Here is a 20356-nt window from a genome sequence, read left to right as displayed (position 1 = left end):
AGCTGAAGATGGTACCTTATGAAAAATGTCTGCAGAGGCAAAGACATGAAAGTTCTCTCTAATTATTGTCTTACTAATGATAAAAAGCCAGAGATGTTAAATTGAGCTCAAGGGCACATTTAACAACAGACAGAGACCATTTCTTCCCAAGATTAACTTTTAAAATGGTGTGAATAAAACAGTAAAGAAAGGGAGAAAAGCACCCATGGAGTTCACCTCCATGCTGTGGAGTGAGTTTGCAGAGGAGGAAAGTCAAGAACAGAAAATGCTCAAGGGCAAAGACACCAAGTCTGCCATACGCTCAAAGTGTTGAGAAGCGAGAGGGGAGCCCTCTCAGGTGACATAAGCAGTCAAGCAACACCATCAGCGAGCACAAGATCACATTCAGAAAGCCTGCAAGTGTATGTATGTGTGTGTGTGTGTGAGAGAGAGACAAAAAAAGAGACGCAGAATAAGGGAAGTGGAAAGGAGGTGTGAGCCTCTGCGAAAAAGACGGGAGGTGGAGAGGCAGACGAAAGAACTTGGCAAATAAACTTCCTCTGAACTTGAACTTCCTCTGATGATCCCATTATGTTAGCTGCAATTGAAATCTGAAACAAGTCATGGAAACTTCTGTTCTCATTAGCCACTCGATGTGAGCGGAAGTAAATAGGGAGCCATTCTGGCACCGTTGTGGCTTAGAATTGGACATATGGCAGCGCTGGGGAGGAAACAGTGAGGCCCAATACTATTCCAGGTTGTCCAAATATTGAATGGCCATTAAAGCCCAGTCACCAGGGACTCTATTAGCAACTGGTCCAGACTCTCCTCCTTCTGTCTGTGAGACTAAATGAGCTAGTAAAGGATATCTGCTGGGCCAACCTCTGGTGAGGATCTGAAAGGCATGAGGACCATCTCTGTGGAAGGTTTAACCTCAGTGGAGCCAGGAGGCTTGGGGTCAGCCAAGCTGGTCAACGTTCAGCTACTGGCCTGTGCTCCAGGCCATGGAAGAGAGCCCGGCACCAGGCAAAGAGGGAAAAGGGTGAGCCTGTTTGTACACAGTTGCAGAGTGAGAAGAGTGACGAAGTTGCCATTCCATCTCATGCGGGACAGCTGCAAGGTTCGAGTCTCACCACTGCACATGTTCCTACACCTGGAACACTTGCGTCTCTTTCCCCCTCTCATTTCCCCTTGTTGGCCAGGGCTGCACTGTTTCCATGCCACTGGGTCAGCTGTAAGATGAGCTCTAGCCTGGTGCTGTCAATCACAGTTGGCTTACTAGCAATAGAGAGGGGAGTTACAGCAGCACATAAAACACCTGTGATTGGGGCAGGAAGGGGGGAACACCCGGGGCAGAATGCAGCAGAGGCAACACAACCAGAGGGTTCAAATGGCTAGATACACGCATGCTCAATACTGGGGCTTGCTTCACAGCAGAGGAAAGAAGTTAAGACAAAAATATCACTAATATAATTGCTAAGATTAAAGGAAACCTATGAATCTCACTTGTCTGCAATACATATGGGCAGACTTAAGTATTCCAAAACGGTGTGTATGTCAAGCTGAACTGTATAGAGTACAACACATTTCACCTCACTAATTTCAGTGTCAATTTGTTGTAGTCTTTAGCTTTGTAAAGGTGTGAGGAGAGAGTGGAGAATCCATCTGCTCCTGGAGCAAAACAAAGAGCCCATGAACTCCAAGTAATGGCCATGTTTAGGACAGTCAGAGACAGTAACATCAGAATTGAACAAATGATGCGTACAAACAGTTATCTTTCACTCAACATACTGAGGTAAACAATTAAATCCACAAATATGTTAATTTATGAGGAACTGCAGTTTAGTGGGTTCTTACTGAATGCGCAGACTGGGAACACCAAGCTTTTCCTTCCTTTTCTTCATAAGGGCAAAGGATTACGGAGTCCTCTGTGGAAGTTTACACTCACTTCTTTGACAGCAGTTAAGTCTTTGAGGAAAATGAAAGTCAAAACTATTGCAGCTGTAACATTACACTCGTCCACATCCTTCCTGTGAGCACTTCTCCTTTGCTTGACCTCATCTGAAACAGACCCTCAGCAGTTTGGAGAGAGTTCCCACACAGGCCAGTCCAGCCAAGAGCAGCCAGCATCTCTAACGCTCCTGCAGACGCAAGTACTGTTACCGCTGCTGGACGAGAAAAGAAGTAGATTCCAAAGGGGCTTATCTGGGAGGCAGTAGTGTGAGCATGGCTATGGTGTAGTTGAGAGCTGATAGGGCGATGACAGCAACACAGTTGCAGTCAGCACTGGACTCCAGTGACTGTGGCAGGCTGGGGTGCCTCCTAACCTCCAGTCCCTGACAGAACAGCACTACATGCGCCCCATACGCATGTTAGGCATACACCCACTCGCTGGAAGGAACAGGACACACTAGACCCCTGGAGAGGTGCAGCTGTCGCTCCCAACTTATACTAGCCTCCTACAACCCGTTCATACACACATATAACCACATGAACCCACCACACACACACACACACACACGTGCGCGCGCGCACGCACACGCACACGCACACACACACACACATCTTAGTTCTGGGAATCAGAGCCCTATCATCATCCCCTCCATAGTTCCCAGCAAACCTGCTTTGCTAAATGTAGCTCTCACGACAGCAGAGACAATGGCCAGGATCAAAGAGTCACTGCTTCCAGCATGGGCGCTCCAGCATCCAGAGCTAATCCAGCCTGATTACTGCACTGACGTGCATGGCCACAGGCTACTCTAATGCAATTACTCACACAAGGCCACATCTGTGTTTGGATCTTTTGCTCTTACGCGTTTGATACATAGTTTAGTGTGTGCGCAGATGTGAGTGCGTGTGCAGGTCTGTATGTGTGCGTGTCACATGTGGGTGGCGTGTCCGAGAGATCGAGATTGATAAGGAATGAGAAAGCGGGCGGGATTGCATAGCAGCGATGTTTCAGAGCACTTCTATGAACTATGACTGAACCTGATGGCAGATCACTCTGTTCCAGGCCTTAGCCAGGCTTCTGTTCCAACATGAGCAAACCCACTCAACCTGATCGCACAAACACACATACGTCACACACACACACACACACACACACACACACACACACACACACACACACAGCTGCTGTGGAGATTTGGATCACAGGCAGTGCACACAAATACACACGCACACAGTTTTGTGTTCCAACACATCAGAAATTGCATAATTCCAAGGGTGCACACACTCAAAGTTGCTGACTGCCTTTTACAAAGGTTCCCAATACAAGATACGCTTATAATTGAGACCAAGCAGGTCATGACAAAGACCTTCACAGCACATACTGGTCTATTCCCACTTCTGTTATTTTGTTGGGTCAAGAGGGTTGTGCCATCGGGTTAAAATTAGAGCAGTAAATTAGCTGAAGGCTGTTGGGGAATGCTCAGCTGTCAGCCCACGGCATGCTGTGGGAGCGTACAGTCAAACTCGGTTTTAGCGGTCTTCTAAACATGCGACCTTCTCACCTCTGACCTCTGAACCCCAGGCAAAATGCCCCTCAGTGGTGACAGCATGTCCTAAATCCAGCAAACATATCTTACATATCTATGCATGTATGCTTCTACAAAGCTACTTAAGAAGCTGTTCGGCATGATGTGCCTCTCATACTTGTCTATAAAGCAAGCATTGAAGGGAAATGATGCAGTGATAATCACAAACGGTCAGGGACTGCAGCGCCAGGCTGTGTGTGTGTGTGTGTGTGTGTGTGTGTGTGTGTGTGTGAGTGAGAGACTGTGTGAGATCCTGAACTGAATACTAATGATATAACTGCCAGACGCCTCAGAGAAAATGAGCTACAGTGTGTGAAAGTGTGTGCAAGAGTGAGAAAGAGAATATGTGTGTGTGTGTGTGTGTGTGTGTGTATGTGTGAGTGAGTGAGTGAGAGAGAGAAGAGAAGGAGAGAGAGTCCCACAACCATGAGGAGATAAAAAGGCCTTCTGATATGCTGCAGTAACCATCTCTTTCCATAGAGATGATCCGATGAGAAAGAGACATGGTGGGAGGGTGAGAGGGAGTGGCAGAGACTAATAACTGAGGCTAGTGGTTTTGGGGTTCCTTACATAAGCCTTGCAGCATGTCTCACAGGATGTGGACGCTGTTTCCCAAATGCTGTATTCTCTTGGCCCTCTCTCCCACAAGAGAGCCCATTCACCCTGTGCAGATTTAATTAGCCTCTCCCAACAGGGCCATCTCACTCATAGTGCCATCAGGCAGCCGCACCACTCCCTGGGCTCACTGGCCACCACCGTGCGTCAGAGTTTTAAAACAACTCCACCCCCCCCCCTTAAATCACAGGTCATGGGGAGAGGGGGAGAGAGAGCGTGAGAGCATGCCTCCCCTCCCCTCCCAGACCAACCCGTTCCAGAGACAGACACCAGAAAACAGAAACAGGTACTTACAAGCTTCCTCTTCTGGGCAGGCTCAGCTCCTTCTGCAAGAGAACAGAAACAGACAGGGGAGGCCATAAGTATGGTGGTCAAGATTACAATTACAAGCACACACTTCTGCATTAGCAGGATTAGCAAGGCATCAGGCGAGGGGCTTCCTGTTTTGTGAGAGGGGCACACATTGCAAACAATGACAGATGACCTCACATATGCCTGTCAAATACGTACAGATTGTCAGGGATAATATTCATGTTATAGACGTTGCTTAACCACACAAATCTAATCACAAATCTTTAATGCTCTGTAATTTCAAGGAATGTCGAGAGCTGATCAGACATATCCTGCTCTGCTGCCTGTGACCATGCAGACACACTAAACAACGGTACGTGTGTAGCTTATGAGCTACATGTGTCAAGGCTAGTTGTACTGCAGTAATATAAGCCAAGTCACCTACCGAACTGCCATGAGAAGGCCAAGTTCATTGTAGGTCATATTTAATGAATGATTAATTTCTGTTTAAAATGAAAATGTTTGATAAAATACAAATTTTCAATAAATATGCAGGCTACTTTTATCCATTTCATTCTTCACACAGCTTTCAATTCCATTCTTATGCATCAAGTGACCACTTGCATCTGGGAAACACTAGATGGCAGAAGAGTACCACTGAATTCCCTTGAAGAGAATGTCAACCTTGTTTGATTACATTTTTTACTTCCACACCATTTGACTTGCACCCAAACTAAAATGTCATGACTGAGATAACGGGTTTCACATACAGGGATCTCTTCAGTTCAACAAAAAACTGGGTAAGTTTATGCTTCAACAAACCATAAGTGAAAAAAGCTACGGAGTCAAGGCTTCAGCTATATTAGCCCAGTGTTGTAACTGAGAGGAAAACATGTCTCATTCATCAGATAAGGTCTTGGCAAGTGAGAGCAACTGGTATGGCTCAGTCCTCAGAGTTAATGAGAGCACTTGTAAAAAGCACACGGATGACCAGTGTCTACAGTGTCCTGGTGCAAAGCCAACAGAGCCAGCACAGAGCACGACGCCACACAGACTGCTGCCCTCATCTCGGAGAAACTGCTAAATCAAACATAGACATGGGTGTGCAGTGCATGGGCCATTAGGCTAAATGGATGAGTATGTTTACTGAGTCATCATCTATTAGAGGAGGGGCTAGTTGGTCAGGGCCATTGGGAAAACACAAGTGTTTGTTTACAGATGCCCCATTAGAGCAGCACTCTCTGGTTTTGACCACTCACCTTCCATCAAGTATTTTTACAGGTACATTTCTAGAATTGTAAACAAAATGACCTGTCAGCCAAGGTAGCCAAGAACATGAGTAACACGTAGGAGTTGGCAAGGTGACAAATACAGAAAAAAAAACCCACAAAATATTGTTATTATTTATAGTTCACCCACTCATACTGATGTCATTACAGCCATTACGCCACATGTGGGTAGAAGATGATGAGCACATGGTTTCAACCGCCAATGAGACCAAATTAAGAAAAGGAAGAGAGGTGGGAGAGCAAGACAGCCGAAGAGGAGTCTGCCATGTCGTCATCAACACAACTAACAGATGAATGCACAAAGGGACAGACCGAGACATATGGGCACCACGGGACAGAGTGGCATGGGGGTCGGGTGTGCGGGGACGTGACGGTCAGGGATGCAGAGCGCACTCTGCGTGCATGTCTGAGCAGCATCTGTCTCCTCACATCAGCAAACTGTGCCAAAGAGCCATGATCCCCGTACGACCCGTCTGCAGAATATTAACGCAGCAACTCTGAGAAAAGTGCACCGCACGCAAAAACCCATCCCACTGTTTAATTAGAGGCTCAGGCAACCTGCACCAATATGGCTTTTGGCTGTGTTTATGCAGACCCCTTTAATGTGTATATCAGATTCCTCTAACCAACAGAAATGTCATCTCGGCCTTTCTGATGATCAGCTAAAGGACAGGCTGTAAAAGGTGAGTGGATGAGACACAGCTTCAGAGCCCAATGGTCCTCAAGGTGCCCAGCAAGTCTTACAACACAGTCTCAGACTAATATGAGCCTGGTACTAGAAAATTGGATAATGGATAGAAAGCATAAACCACTGTTCACAAAACAAAACCATAACCTGTTAGATACGTCTGTATAAGTAAGATACATTATGGGAATACATACTGTATAAATAAAATAACTATAAAAATACAGCCTATAACATCCTTCCTAGACAAAACCTAATCGCATTTACAGCGCTTTGCTCCAAGGATAAATGGCCTCCATCGTCTCCACCTGCGTATCCTCTTCCATCTCCAGACCGCAGCCTCACGAGCGCAACTCAATTTGCTGCTCCTCCAGCCCCCTGTCTGATGCAGGCCAGATGCTTTACTGCAGCATGCAGTGACGAGGCAGCTGAAGGAGCTGAAGGGAAACAGTGAAACTCTATTACATCTGCAAATGCTCACCAAAGAGCATCCTATGGCTATGTCTGATGCCAGATGTTAATGGCCACTTGATGCCATGCCATTACTGGGAGTGCTGCTGAAGTGAGGTTTATGATGCATAAATGCAGGAAGATTGCATTGTGTCTTGAGTTGCTGTAGTGATGGATGATATTTCTTAGAGAACGAGAGATTCTAGTATAGCTAGTTTATCCTAGAAATAATGTCCAGGTTAGCTGAAGCTAAAAAGCTGATATTAGTGATCACACACACACACACACACACACACACACACCAGAGCCATGTAATTTGAAAGGATGGATATCAAGTTGGCCTGGCTGATCACATTAAAACGTGTGTTTGTGTGTGTGTGTGCGCCGACACACTAGAAAGCCCCCACCGCCCTCCCCAGCATCACTGCTATGGGCAATGAAATTAGTGGGAGTGACAGCTTGGACCAAGCTCTGCTGTGCACAAAGGCAATCTGCCCAATGGAAGCCATCAATATTTCTTAAGTCCATCGAGCGTGACAAGAGAGCCAGAGAGCAGGGAAATGTAATTAGAAGGATGGGCAGAGGAGAGCGCGGCAGACTAAGCGCCCAGGAAACAGCAGGAGAGGAAACCGAAAGAGATGGTCATCCAGGGGAGACAGAAGAGGAGAGACAGAAAGGCCCACGCTGCATGTCAGGCACGGACCATGGAGATGGTAAATAGCTATACCGATACACACAGGGACAGATACCAACTTAAAGTTGGGTTTTCAAACAGCAGAAATCACACTACTATGCTTTCAAATGTATGGGTCAGTGAGTTGATGGGTCAGGATTAGCAACGAGTTTTAAGTTTTCAACTTTTGAGTGTTAAAGTGCAACCACATCTTTTTCGATCTCACACATTTTAATCAAAACAGATAAAAACAAATAAATGACCACAGATACTAGATGTGACATGCCTCTGGTCGGTGCACTATGCAGACAGAGTAAGGAGATGACCTAAGCTTACATGTTAAAAAAGATTGCTTCACCCAAGCCCAGTTGGGGAGGTGAGTGTGCCTCTGAGTGTTCTAGTGCGACATCACCCACTCTGGCGAGGGGTGAGTCAGCTGCTCAGGCGCATCACACCAGCCAAGCATGGACCAGGAGCAGGGTGCCCTCAGGCCATCAGTCAGAAACTATTCTGATTGTCTTGGCCCAGCTCCATCCTACATTGCTTTATGTCTAAGCCAATAAAACAACACCCTAGCCTTTGTCTACTCTTCTGTCTAATATGCATGGCTCAGACAAAGAGGTGAGGGCTAGAATCTTAACCCTGCCTGACAGCAAAAACATACACCCACACATGGCTATCCTGCCTTCACCCATCAAGTCTCCAGCAACTTCAACAAGAGATCAACTGGGGCTGGGCAGATAAATAGACAGAGTAGAAGAGAGACAAAGAGAGAGAGATGGAGAGATGGAGAGAGAGAGAGAGAGAGAGAGAGAGAGAGAGAGAGAGAGAGAGAGAGAGAAAGAGAGGAGTCTCTGACCTGAGGCCATGAGAAGAGAGAAGAGGGGGCAGGAGGATAGAGAGTGTCTGTGTGGCATCTCTCTGGATGACTTCCTGTGTGTCTAAGTGAGTGACACTGGGACTAGGCGCGGGGCTGCAGAAGCTGTGGAGTTAATCCCCTCTGTCTGTGGGTGGTGCGATGAGGAGAGCCTGTGCTTGCAAATACGGCCCAGCCAGCCAGACAGACAGACAGCCAGCCAGCCAGCCAGCCAGCCACCCAGTCAGCCAGGCACACTGTCACAGATCTGTGGCTGCCAGATTTGTTTCCTGTTGTCACACTGAAAACCCTGCACTGACATCCCCACACAGACACACTCACAGCAATGTATTCTCTTCCAAAGAGACACATTGAAGCCACATTTTTTTTAGAGCCACACAGACATTCATAAATCATATGGGCTGAGTGCTCTGAAGGCTTTAATGGTGTGTTCAAATACGAAGCGAAATCTACAGTGGCTTTATTTATTTCTTAACATGTACTGAATTGTTGGTATCTCTTCTCTACTGTAAACATGGTAATAATGGCTTGTTTACACAACATACAAAACCCCAAAAACATCAGGCGAGGAAGAAATAATTGCCTGTTCATGACCACAACAGCACTCAATTGTACACAGCAGGCTATTAAGATAGGCTCAGCTGCTAGCATAGCCAATTCTAAAAGCAATGGAATCACATAAAGGACAAAAAGCCCCAGCCTTGCAGCTACATTAACCTTTTTTACCAATCATTTACATTTACCTCAGTCTTAATTATGTATGTTTGTGAAGTGGCAAACTTTATCCAGTAATTTTAAAATGTAAAAAACAATGTCCATCCCTCTTAGTAGCACTGCAGTTTGTGCAGATGGTTATGAGGCAATTGGGGCTCCATCACCAGAGTCTGTGGGTCGAATATTAAGCAGTCAGAAAAGGGAATTAAATGGATCCAGGATCATTCCAAACTAGGCAGTACTATAGGGCTAATCTTGCCGAATGAGTTGACCCATGCCAAAAGGGGGCACACAGCTCATTAGCATTTGCATAAATTACTTAATTACTGAGCATCCACGAGATGTCTTTCTTTCCCTTCCATCTGAAATGGACAAGAATCTTCTGGAAAGGAGGAGTCAGTGCAGATGTTGGTGTCAACTCAGGACAGCACAGCTTCTTGCATGCTGCAATCTCTTAAGAGAAGGCCGCTGCAATACCTGCCTACAATTCACTAGTTTCACGCACAGTTCGCTAGTTTTAACCTACAGTATGACCATGCCGACACCTTTCAGCTAGTTCTAACCTACAGTACTGTACGACCATGCAGAACACCTTTCAGCTAGTTAAGAAGATCCCATTCCAATCCAAGTTCAATAGGCACATTCAGTGCTTTGCTTCTCCAGGACAATTTCACACATACAAAAAAAACAAAACAAAACAAAACATTGTCAGTAACTAATGAACTAGACTCAGCACAGAGGGCATGATGGGGCAAAATTAGACAACTTTCCAGAGAAATACTGAAGACGCTCCGGGACATCGTATCAGGTCTTATAATAAATCACGTTAACTTCTTGAAGTGCACTTAGCGGTTGACTTAGGGTGATGGCTGCAACCCAAATGCTTATACCTGTGTGGGATGGACAATTGGCGTCCATATCCATTAAACAAGGCAAAAATGTGCAACTTTTTCCCAGCGTCTAAATGTCTTCTGTGTGGGTTACCAGAGCAATTACTGTAAGCCTCATGCCTCATTTTTGTCCAGCTTAAGTTGCTGACTGCCCATTAAAACTGAAGCTTGGGTACGCCGATGCGATGGAAGAGACCAGCCACAAACAAGTGAGGCAGATTTGAGACATAACCTTCCTACAATTCAATTGAATATGGAAAAAACTCCCACGGTTTCATCCTGCCTTCACCACCATAACAATGTCTTTCAGAATGTCAGATGCAATGAAATGAGCGGAGCCGATGCAACCTTGTGATTTATATACGGGTGAGTCAATGCACTCACACAGCTGGAGGCTGAATGTGTACAATGAACAAGAAAGAAAAGCAAGAGGAAGGCAAGTGAGAGCAAAACCATTTCCTGATGGAGGTGAAGTAATGAGGTACAGTAAGGTAAGGAGTGTGGGTATTACAAAGACAAACATAAAGCTGCAGGTCAGGTTAAAGGATGAGGGAGAATGAGGACACATCCTTCAAAACGGATGTAGGGAACTATTTTAAAATCAAAATAGGACTTGGTCTGGTCTTACAGCTGAATCACTCAAAACATACAGTCTGCTCTCTCTCACACACACACAGACTTACACACACACACACACACACACACAAGACCCAGACATCAAAATAAATCCCCCCCACACCCCCACCCCCTAAGATTACAGAATAACTTGCTAATTACCTATCTCTATTTCTCTATTGTGTCTCATATCTCTCCCAGAGCCAGGGAGGGTGCCTGCGTCGTCCAATCCTCCCTCCCTTAGCGAAAGAAGGCTCTAATCTGGCCTGATCAGGCAGCCTATTCATGCCACTAACACACACCAGTCCCAAAGACAGTGAAGGGGGGGGGGGCACTAATCCTAATTAGAATTTGCACATTCAAATTAAATCTACATGCTTCACTGCCATCTTTATGTGGAGATAATAGAGAAAAAAAACACGAGTACTAAAGACTGGCGTGTGGTTTATTTTTTGTCTTTTAATATCAAACAATTAACACTAACAGAAAAAAAATGATGATGGTGCCTGTTTCAACCCGCTCAAACAGACACAGTGGAATTAATCAAGTCTGGTGTGTGGGTGGGGGGTGCATTTGGCAGCTCCTCATCCAACAGTAGACTACTCGAACATGGTGTTGTCTTTACCTTTGTTTGAACTTCATAATTTTAAGCTCACTACTTCAGATTTCTTCAGAGAATTGCTGTGAATAAGCAGACGGGGATGTAGCGCTGCCAGCTCTGTCTGGTTAGAGTATGTTACTGACAGAGCTGTGTGTACACAGACCTGTCTGATTCTCACCCAGATGGATGACGGCAATCATCTCTCAGAGGAGCAGAGTAATCCTCAAACAGAATCTATAGCTCAAGCTGTATCCAGGAAACAGCTCTCAATTTCTCTCCTGTGATGCCCCCCTCCGCCAAAACAAAACTCACATTCTGCAGTATGTCTATGACAGACATTAGCATGGAAATTATGGGAAGTAAAACCCAGGGTTGCAATGCTGAATGAATATCAAAAATAAAAGCAAAAAAAGAGAAAAAGGTTTTCTAGATTAGGATAGCTAAGCTGGAGAACATGGACTTTTCTGGTAGACATACGATATAGCCTTCTCAATTGGAATTGAGAGTGGGTCTGGACAAGGCTCATACGATACAAAGCGACATTGAATTGTATAATTCTACATCATATCTGAATCGCTGTAAAATTGTTTAAGGTTCTGGAGCAAGCAGCAGTAGGGATGACAGTGGGGTTGCCTTTATGATCTGTGTTGTGAATTTAGACTCAAAACAATGTAGGCTGGGATGGTTGTCTAATGTTAGTATATGTAGTGAATTCAGCAGGGGACTGGGTGGTGTCTATGTCACTGTAGATACACTGAGGATAATTGCTGCTGTGCCATAAAGCCAGCAGAGATGTGAAGGCAGTCAGAGGCATGTTGAAGCTACCAAAAGCACCATACTAGGTCGCTAAGAGGGGGAAAGCATCCTTGCTGGACTGGGCATTAATGGCACAGTGAGGGATTCATCACAGCCCTCTGCAGGGATCATCTCAGTGAGTGGCAGCAGAGGGAAAACGCTAGATTGTAGGTCAGAGTATTGTTTGAAGACGCTGGACGACAAGAAGATTAGATGCCTGATTTCCCACTGAAAGCACTTAATGGTAAGTCCATGCCATCTTGAAATAAATCTTTTAATAAAATAATCACACTGAGAAGCCAAGAGCGAACATTTTTGACAGAAACATAATTAATCTCACATGCCCAGATTAAATATTTTCCATATGGCTTCAAATTTAAAAATCTGAACTAGACCTAGTTGATTTATAATGTATTCCATATATTTGTGGGTTCAGTATGAATACAGTGAGGAATTATGCTGTCTCTTTTGTGTCTGATACTACCCCTCCCTACGCTCTCCATTGCAACCCTTCTCTCCTCCTCCACTCTGTCTCTCCTTCCCTTGTTTCTGTGTCAGTGAAACTCAGTTCATTATGTGGAGGCAGACGGAGACACCTTCCAGGCCTGCTCCCTGATGCTCCGCACCCTGACACGCAAACATCTTCAATTTGCACCTTGAGGCAGGCTCACCCCTCCCCCTTTACAATGACTTCCACCACTCCCCATGCCTGAGGAATACACACACACAAACACAGACATGGGCTGCACACACTCCCCCACCAGTTCTCCTAACAAAGGCACTACACATGCACACACACCTTTATGTGATGGGGTAATTTGTCTAACAGACAAGAAACTACCCCAAAGAAAGATACCAGTGAAGCTCTCTCAGGTGGAAGCAGAGAGATGGATGGAGGGAAGTGGCAAAGGTGGAGAAAAGAACAAAGAGGAGGAGTGGGAACAATGCATAAAGAGAGGAACAAAGAACAGCTGACTGAGACAGAGACACTAGACAGTGTGGAGGTATAAATATACAAATAAATACAAACCAAACCAAACAAACAAAAAATGATGTACCAGAACTTGGTCTCTACAAAAGAGATGAGAAATATTAGGTTAAATGGGCAAGACTTGAACAGCCAAAGAGACAGAACTTGGATACAAGATGAAGAGATGGCAGCATGTGGAAGCTGACAGATGAAAAGAGATACAGACACTGGTTAAATATAGAGAGATGAGGCTGCATGAAAACAGAAGCGTGTAAAGATAATTATTCTGAGAAAAACTTAGGGATTCGGAAAAGTACTGGGTTGTATAGTAGATGTGTCAAGTTAAAAAGAGGGTGCATAGGGAGGAGGGAAGCCATAGCAACAAAAGCAAAAGTGATGGGGTAAGAACAATGTGAGAAGAGAACACATAAAAAAATATGTATTACAAAGACAAACATAAAGCTGCAGGTCAGGTTAAAGGTAGCAAGTGAGGGAAGAAACTGACTCGAGTGCGAGTAAGGACTGGGTGATCGCACGAGAGACGAGATGCGAGACATTTACAGAGAGAGATAAACAAAAGGATGGAGGGTTCTAGAGAGACGTGGCCTGAGGGGATGGTCGAAATGAGAAGCAGAAATGGGCACAGACAGGAGAGAGGGATGATGCCGTATGGCTGCAAGTCGAACGGTGGAGGGGTGGAGTGGAGGAAGGGGGTGGAGTGGAGTACAGTAGAGGAAGAGGGTGGAGTGGAGTACAGTAGAGGAAGAGGGTGGAGTGGAGTACAGTAGAGGAAGGGGGTGGGGGGGACTGACTAGCGGTTCCCAGGAGAGAGAAGTATGCAAGCAAGCGGCAGATCAAAGCATCTGCCCCGCAGAGACAGCAGGCTGCCACGGTGCACACGCTCAGTTAGGACTGCGGGCAGATTTCATTAATGCCTACTGTGAGCGGTACTCTAAGAAGACAACCTTTTCCTCTCTGGGTGAGCGGTGAGGGGAGAAGAAGAGAAATGGAACACAGAGAGAATATGAGGGAGAACAAAGAGTCAGGAAAGAGTGAATGACACTGACAGAGGAAGAAAAATGCAGAAAGCATAAGAGAGGATGAAGTCTATCTGTCACGAGAATGACATACACAGACACATTGTCTCAGGCCAGGATGAATTCATAAGTCAGAGCTAGGGCACGAGCATCACACCTGGCATTATGGTACAAGGTGAACAACTGGCACCTTTCTGTTTGTCCATGGAACAGTCTTCTCAAAAACACTGGTTGACATCTTGTCTAACCTGAAGGGTTGGGTGGAGGAGGTTTCTATAGACATTCAGCAGCTGGACCGCATAGATGTGTTAGCTTCAGCTGCAGTCCGAACGCACAAATTACAAGCACAGCAGATAACGCTGGTCAATAAAAACATGGTGTTTTATGCCAGATCCACCCCAAGGGTGATGTTCTCTAAAGATGTTCCTTTCTGGTGATTGTGAGTTCAAGGTGTTGTGTGGTATGACACAACTCCAACTATAGGTCCAGACACTTAAGCTCTGTATAAACAAGACCCTTACCATGTTAAAGCACCATAACATTCTTCTAGTTAAGCTTTCAACATGCGTTTACATATGGAGGGAAACTGACCTAGGCTATTTTTCATGAGGTCATTAAATTTTATGGCAGAGCAAGACTGATATGTGACAACGGATCACATGGTACAGGACTCTTGCACTGTGTGCACAATTTGTGTCTAGGGGGTTTATATATCTCTGCTGTGTCAGAGAGAGAGAGAGAGAGAGAGAGAGAGAGAGAGAGAGAGAGAGAGAGAGAGAGAGAGAGAGAGAGAGAGAGAGAGAGAGAGAGAGAGAGAGAGAGAGAGAGAGAGATAGATAGATAGATAGATAGATAGTGTGTGTGTTTCCATCTGTAACTGAAAAGCTTTCGGGAGGCAGTGACCTCCTTAACCTATGCTGTCCACCCCTCACCATGTTCTTCTATTCATTCCTGCTTACCTCTCTCTCTCTCCCTCCCCCTAGCCAAACGATGAGCTCATTCTCTCACTAAAGCAACACAGTGAGCTCATTGAATGGACCTTAATTCGTTTATCCGCAGCTCTAGAGGGAGAGGCAGGGTGGCGAGCCAGGCACAATCCAGAAGTGAGAGGGCCAAGCGGGAAAGACAGGACAACAGCTGCCCTGTTCTCATGGACCATTCTGCAACCAGAACAAACAGTCGCCCTCAGAGAATGCTTTCGCCCCACGTCTCGCTAAGCTGGTTAAGTTGTTCTTATCCCTGTTCCAGGGTCGGCTTCTGCCTGTGTGAAAAAGGCCCCTGTAAAGGGTACCAGGAACACTAACGGGATTGGGTTCATGGAAGAGACCTTATGCAGACACATAAGGTGCCACACACATAGATATGGAGAACAAGAGGCCACAATAAGAACCAGGGGCCACAAACGAAATGGAATGGCTAATCGACACAAAAGAGTAAGGATCTTATACATTTCTTTCTTCAAATTAATTTCACACATTTTCATTCCACTCTCTGATCTTTTCTCCCTAAACATCTGACCCAGTGGTCTACATGCATAGCTTCTACTGGAAATCTACAACCAGTCATAGCCTGTCACAAAGGACATTTCTATTCTTAGCCTCTACTGTGGCTGCAATGTTCCAAAGCCCCACATTAGAATTCCCAGAGTGTGTGACCGCCTCAATCACCATTCCTGTTACTCATTTCCGGAGGATACCATGGCTCTGTGCATCCCAATCCAGATCTCTCCTTAAGAATGGCACTATAACATTTCTGTCACAATGTTCTCCTACTTTAGCTAGCATTGCTTGTAGCTACTGCCACAAATCAAGTTTCTCACCTAATAACTGCAGAACTATTCTCTAAAGAATGCTATATTCACTTAACAACATGATCTTTCTAACTGAGATAGAAGGCACATGCAGCACAAAAAAGTTATTATTATTATTTTGTGATTTCACCTCCTAGCTGTCAAGATACAATTGCTTGCAAAAAAACAGAAACACAAATCAGTGGCAGCGATGACATTGTCATGCTACTTCCTGACCGCAATCTTCTCAAGCCCCATCTTTTTCAAGAGAAAAACAACAGCTTCAATCTCTGGGAAAATACTGCCAAAATAGCTGAGTAATGCAAGACCAGCATTCTATGTAAGGGGCTATGCAATATTCCACAAGATGGAGGACTATAAGGGCATTAATGTTACAAAAACTAGAGCTGGGGGCAGGACAGGGACATGGCTGACACAGCAGAAAGCCTCCTGAGTACCAGCAGCTGTTTAGAGCCCCAGTCTGAATGCAAGTTATGGAGATGCTATGAATGTTCAAAGGTGAGTAAAAAAAGTAAAGATACAGTAAAGGGCATAAAGAGTCAGAGGGTGACTGGCTAAATAAGGGAAGGGATGTGCATCCAGCCAAGGTTGTTAATGTAACGTGAGAAAAAGAGAGACAGACAGAAAGAGGGGTATGAACGATAAGCCCAAAATCAGCAGAAGGAAGAGCTTTGAGTCATGGAGGAATACAAGATAGCCCTGTAGGCTAAAAACTCAGTACCAGACAGAGAATGTCTAGACATTGTCTGGTTTGAGAACAAAATGCACGTACACTCCCAAAAGCGTACACTTGACATATTCTTGGCCAATAGCTCCTCTTATTCCTCTTTTCCCTCTTTTGTGTCCTCTCTGTCCCCCTTTTCAACTCGTCCTTTTCTTTCCTTCTTACCTGCTTGCCTTCAGCAGTCTCCTTCAGAAGACCTAACCGTGCTCCATACCAGCTCAGAGACCTCCTGCAGGCCAGTGGCTTCCTCTTATTCTCCATACTTCCTGAGAAGAGCCAGGGGCGGCCCATCACCACACGCAGTCTACAGCAACCACTAACCCTGTCTACAGCAACCACTAACCCTGTCTACAGCAACCACTAACCCTGTGCAAATCAGCACAACTCCGCACAGCAGCCAATTTCTAATCCTCTGACCGCAGAGATTATTCAGTGTGCCGTTTTGCTGCACTCTTTAATGCCTTAGCCCAGTCTCCTACCCATTCGTCTGAACATGCACACACACTCCTCCTTCTGTGTACAAAATTCCAAACTGAATTAGACCTGTTGGTCCTAGATGTTATGCGGTTTGCCAGAAGACGGAATTAGAAACATGCCCGCAGGCCAACATAAAAAGTCGGAGCCATGCAAGGGGATGAGGTTTAGAGGTTAGGTTTCCCATCCCATTCTGCTCAACATCCACCGTGTCCTCAGGGTTATCAATACTTCCACTAGATTAACTGCATGCTTGGTTAACCATCCCTGACAAAGAGCAGGGGCTAGACCTCCCTCATTCAGGCAACTTCCCCCCAGGGTTCTATTGACATCGGCTGAAAAGGTACACATACTCGTCACCTGAAAGCACATGTTGTCAAGCATCTCCATATAAAGCATGTTGTGACGGGAATGTGCAATTCATGGCGATACTAGGGCAAATGCATCTTTATTCCAGGAATCATGAGCCTGAGGGCTGAAACACAAAAACGGTTACATGGATGCAACCACAACCATGCAATACAATATTTGGGCATATAACATGGACAATGTCATATGACTTGTAAAACAAATACAAGGAATCAACTTTACAGTTAAATATTAATGTGACCTATTTCATGCGATGTTCAGGGTCATTTAGAATTGCTCAGGTTAATAAACAACGTGTGTAAAGGGATGTTGTATTAGTCCTCAAATCACTCTAAATAGTTTCCGTTGCAGCTGAACACATCCTCAGTGAGAGAAACATCCTCTTTCACCCTCCAGCTCTCTATTCCACATCCTGCTCATTCATTTCCCCTGCAGGTTCAAGCTCCTTTATATGCCATACCCCACTCCACCCCCGCCTGTCCCATCTCCTGCAGTCAGTGAAGCAGGAGAGCAATTTCCCAGCCCAAGCTGCCTTGAAATGGTGGAAGAAGGGGTTGCCAAAGGTTTGTGTCTGAGTCTCCCACCACTTTTACCCTCACTGTTGTACCCATCTCTCTCCCTGCCCATCTCTTTCATAATGTGTCACTCTCTTTCGGAGTCCCATCTCGGCATCCTTCTGCCAGCTTCTCTCCACCATTCCTTCTCTCCTGTCGTTTTTTCCTGCACTCCCTCCTTCTCTTTCATCTTCCAGTCAGGTTAATCTCTCCACACACACAGACACTTCACTCCCTCTTTCATACAAACAGCCCACAGTCTCAATAGCCCAAACAAAGGAGTCAGAGGGAAACAAAGCAAACAGATGCTTTCCACAAAGAAACCCTTTCCTATATCTGCTTCTTAGAGAATTACTTTTCTCAACCACTGAAAATTGAGTTTCACCAGACCATACCCACAAAGTCTGGGCTTACTGGAAGACAGAAAAGGGAGGAAGTAACTCAATTGTAAACAGGGATGCTGACCCCAAGGTACTGTGAGAAGTGGTGATGGTCATTAAGGGTAACATGACACATTGTTCCACAACACATGCTTTAAAGTAATAGTTTTGTAAGCCATAGGCCTATGTGTCTGGTTCAATGCAGCAACAATGTGGTCCACATGCTTGTCGTGATGTTTATGTCTGCCATATCATTGCTGATTTCTCAAGTGCAGCTAGGGAAAAATATTTGACACAGCGGAATAGGCATTTAACAGCAGCAAGCCCCCTGAGACCACTCAAAGCCATTAGCAAGATTTAGCTTGCGGCCCCCTGCCCAGCCGCCTCCAACACCTGCTTCCCAACTGCAACCTCACCCCTCCTCACCCATCCTGCTCTTTAACCTTTAACCATAAACACCCACTGGATGGGTTTTATGGGATAGCATGTCTCAAGCAGGCTAGACATTAGCTCCATTCCCCAAATGACTGACTGCATGAACCACTTAACTTACATTAACTCCAACATGTCCCATGCGTCACACCCTAACAACCAATTTATCAGGACCCATTACTCAAATTGTAGGCTTAGGTCAACCACTGAAACCATTTCAAAGAACATCACCAGTAAGGTAATGAAAACGAGCTATCAGTGTAGTCTCCTCTGCGGTACAGGGTAACTCGGGTCAGCTCTCTGGTTTGGCAGAGGAAGGGTAGCCTCCCATGATCACCCTCCCCCAAACACCGGGAGAGCCCCAGGGCTTGGGCATAGAGCCATGCTGGAGGATTTGCTGAAACAAAGGCCTGTCCCAATGCACAGTCCACTGGCCAGACACAACACAAGCAGTCCAGCTCAGCAATAACTTATCCCAGCCGCACACACACACCACGTCGGTGGCTGACTGCCGGATGTCTGCACCAAGAGGCACACGTTAGCACATGCACAAACGCACATATGCCAGCCAGTTCACATACATTTACATACATTCCAGTCCTCCCTCTCTTTTTCAAAAACATGTGCACATGGGGCACTTGAACAACGCACTTGAGCATGAGTGTGCGTGCGCACACACACACACACACACACACACACACACAAACAGGGGGTGGGGGTGGGATGAGCGTAGCTCACAGAGAAATCTGAACATAAAAGTGAAAAACAGAGGAACTCAATGACCTGCAGTGTACATGGAAAATATCATGTTGGCAGACATCACCAAAAAAGCTCTATCACAAAGGAACTCAAAAGAAAGGCATTTATAAAATAAAACAAATTATGTTGGCTTCTAAAGGAACACCACAAATGACCAAAAACAAAGAATTATACAAAAAAATGTATCACATCAAAATATCGAGTCACTTTGGATAAAAGCATCAGCTAAATTACTAAACGTAATAGCAAACAATATGTACAATGTTAGTATGAAAACAATAACATTTGTCAATCTGTTTAAAAACACACTGGGTTCATTTACCAGTCAATCCCTCCAAGGTAACAAATTATGCAATGCACCGTCTCAAATATCAGGACGGCATGTTATACAGTCAGGCTTTTTTTAACTGACAATCATTATGAGCTGTGGAATTAGGTCGCCATCCATTGCAGTTCAGACGCATGACTAAAGCATGCAACCTTACAGCACAGCAAATGTATATCACTCTCAGTAAGGTGGACAGAAATGAACACAGGATAGTCTAAAGCCTGATCTAGTGGCACAGCACATAGTGCAGGTCCACTGTCACAGGCAAATCCAGGTCAGCCCTGCCCATGCCTCAAACTCAAACAGCCTCCTCTTCAACAGCACACTGTTCACTGTACAATAACATCAAACCAAGATGTTGTATTATGCATAATTCTCCCAATCTACATGGTACAAATCATTATTTTATTTTCAGTACTGTGTTCATGATAGAAAAATGTGATTGCAGTTTAGCTTATTCCAGATGCTGGTGAAGCAATCAGCTTTTTGCAATGTGGGAGAACGCCATG

General features: G+C 45.3%; 1 protein-coding gene across 9 annotated transcripts in view; it reads right to left on the bottom strand.

Moving 5' to 3' along the window:
• mast2 (microtubule associated serine/threonine kinase 2) overlaps positions 1–20356 on the bottom strand; it is a 122685-nt gene that overhangs the window by 45171 nt on the left and 57158 nt on the right. For 8 of the 9 annotated variants that reach the window (XM_042111511.1, XM_042111512.1, XM_042111515.1 and 5 more), the window contains one exon: positions 4425–4456. In XM_042111511.1, coding sequence (XP_041967445.1) covers positions 4425–4456 — 32 coding nt within the window. Of the gene's footprint in view, positions 1–1836; positions 2334–4424; positions 4457–20356 lie in introns of those variants that run through there. The other variant, XM_042111518.1, reaches the window with a different exon arrangement.

This window comes from Alosa sapidissima, chromosome 12 (genome assembly GCF_018492685.1).
Source record: "Alosa sapidissima isolate fAloSap1 chromosome 12, fAloSap1.pri, whole genome shotgun sequence".
Classification (NCBI taxonomy): domain Eukaryota; kingdom Metazoa; phylum Chordata; class Actinopteri; order Clupeiformes; family Clupeidae; genus Alosa; species Alosa sapidissima.
The sequence above is the reverse complement of the archived record's forward strand: the minus strand, read 5'-3'. Positions and strand labels throughout refer to the sequence as shown.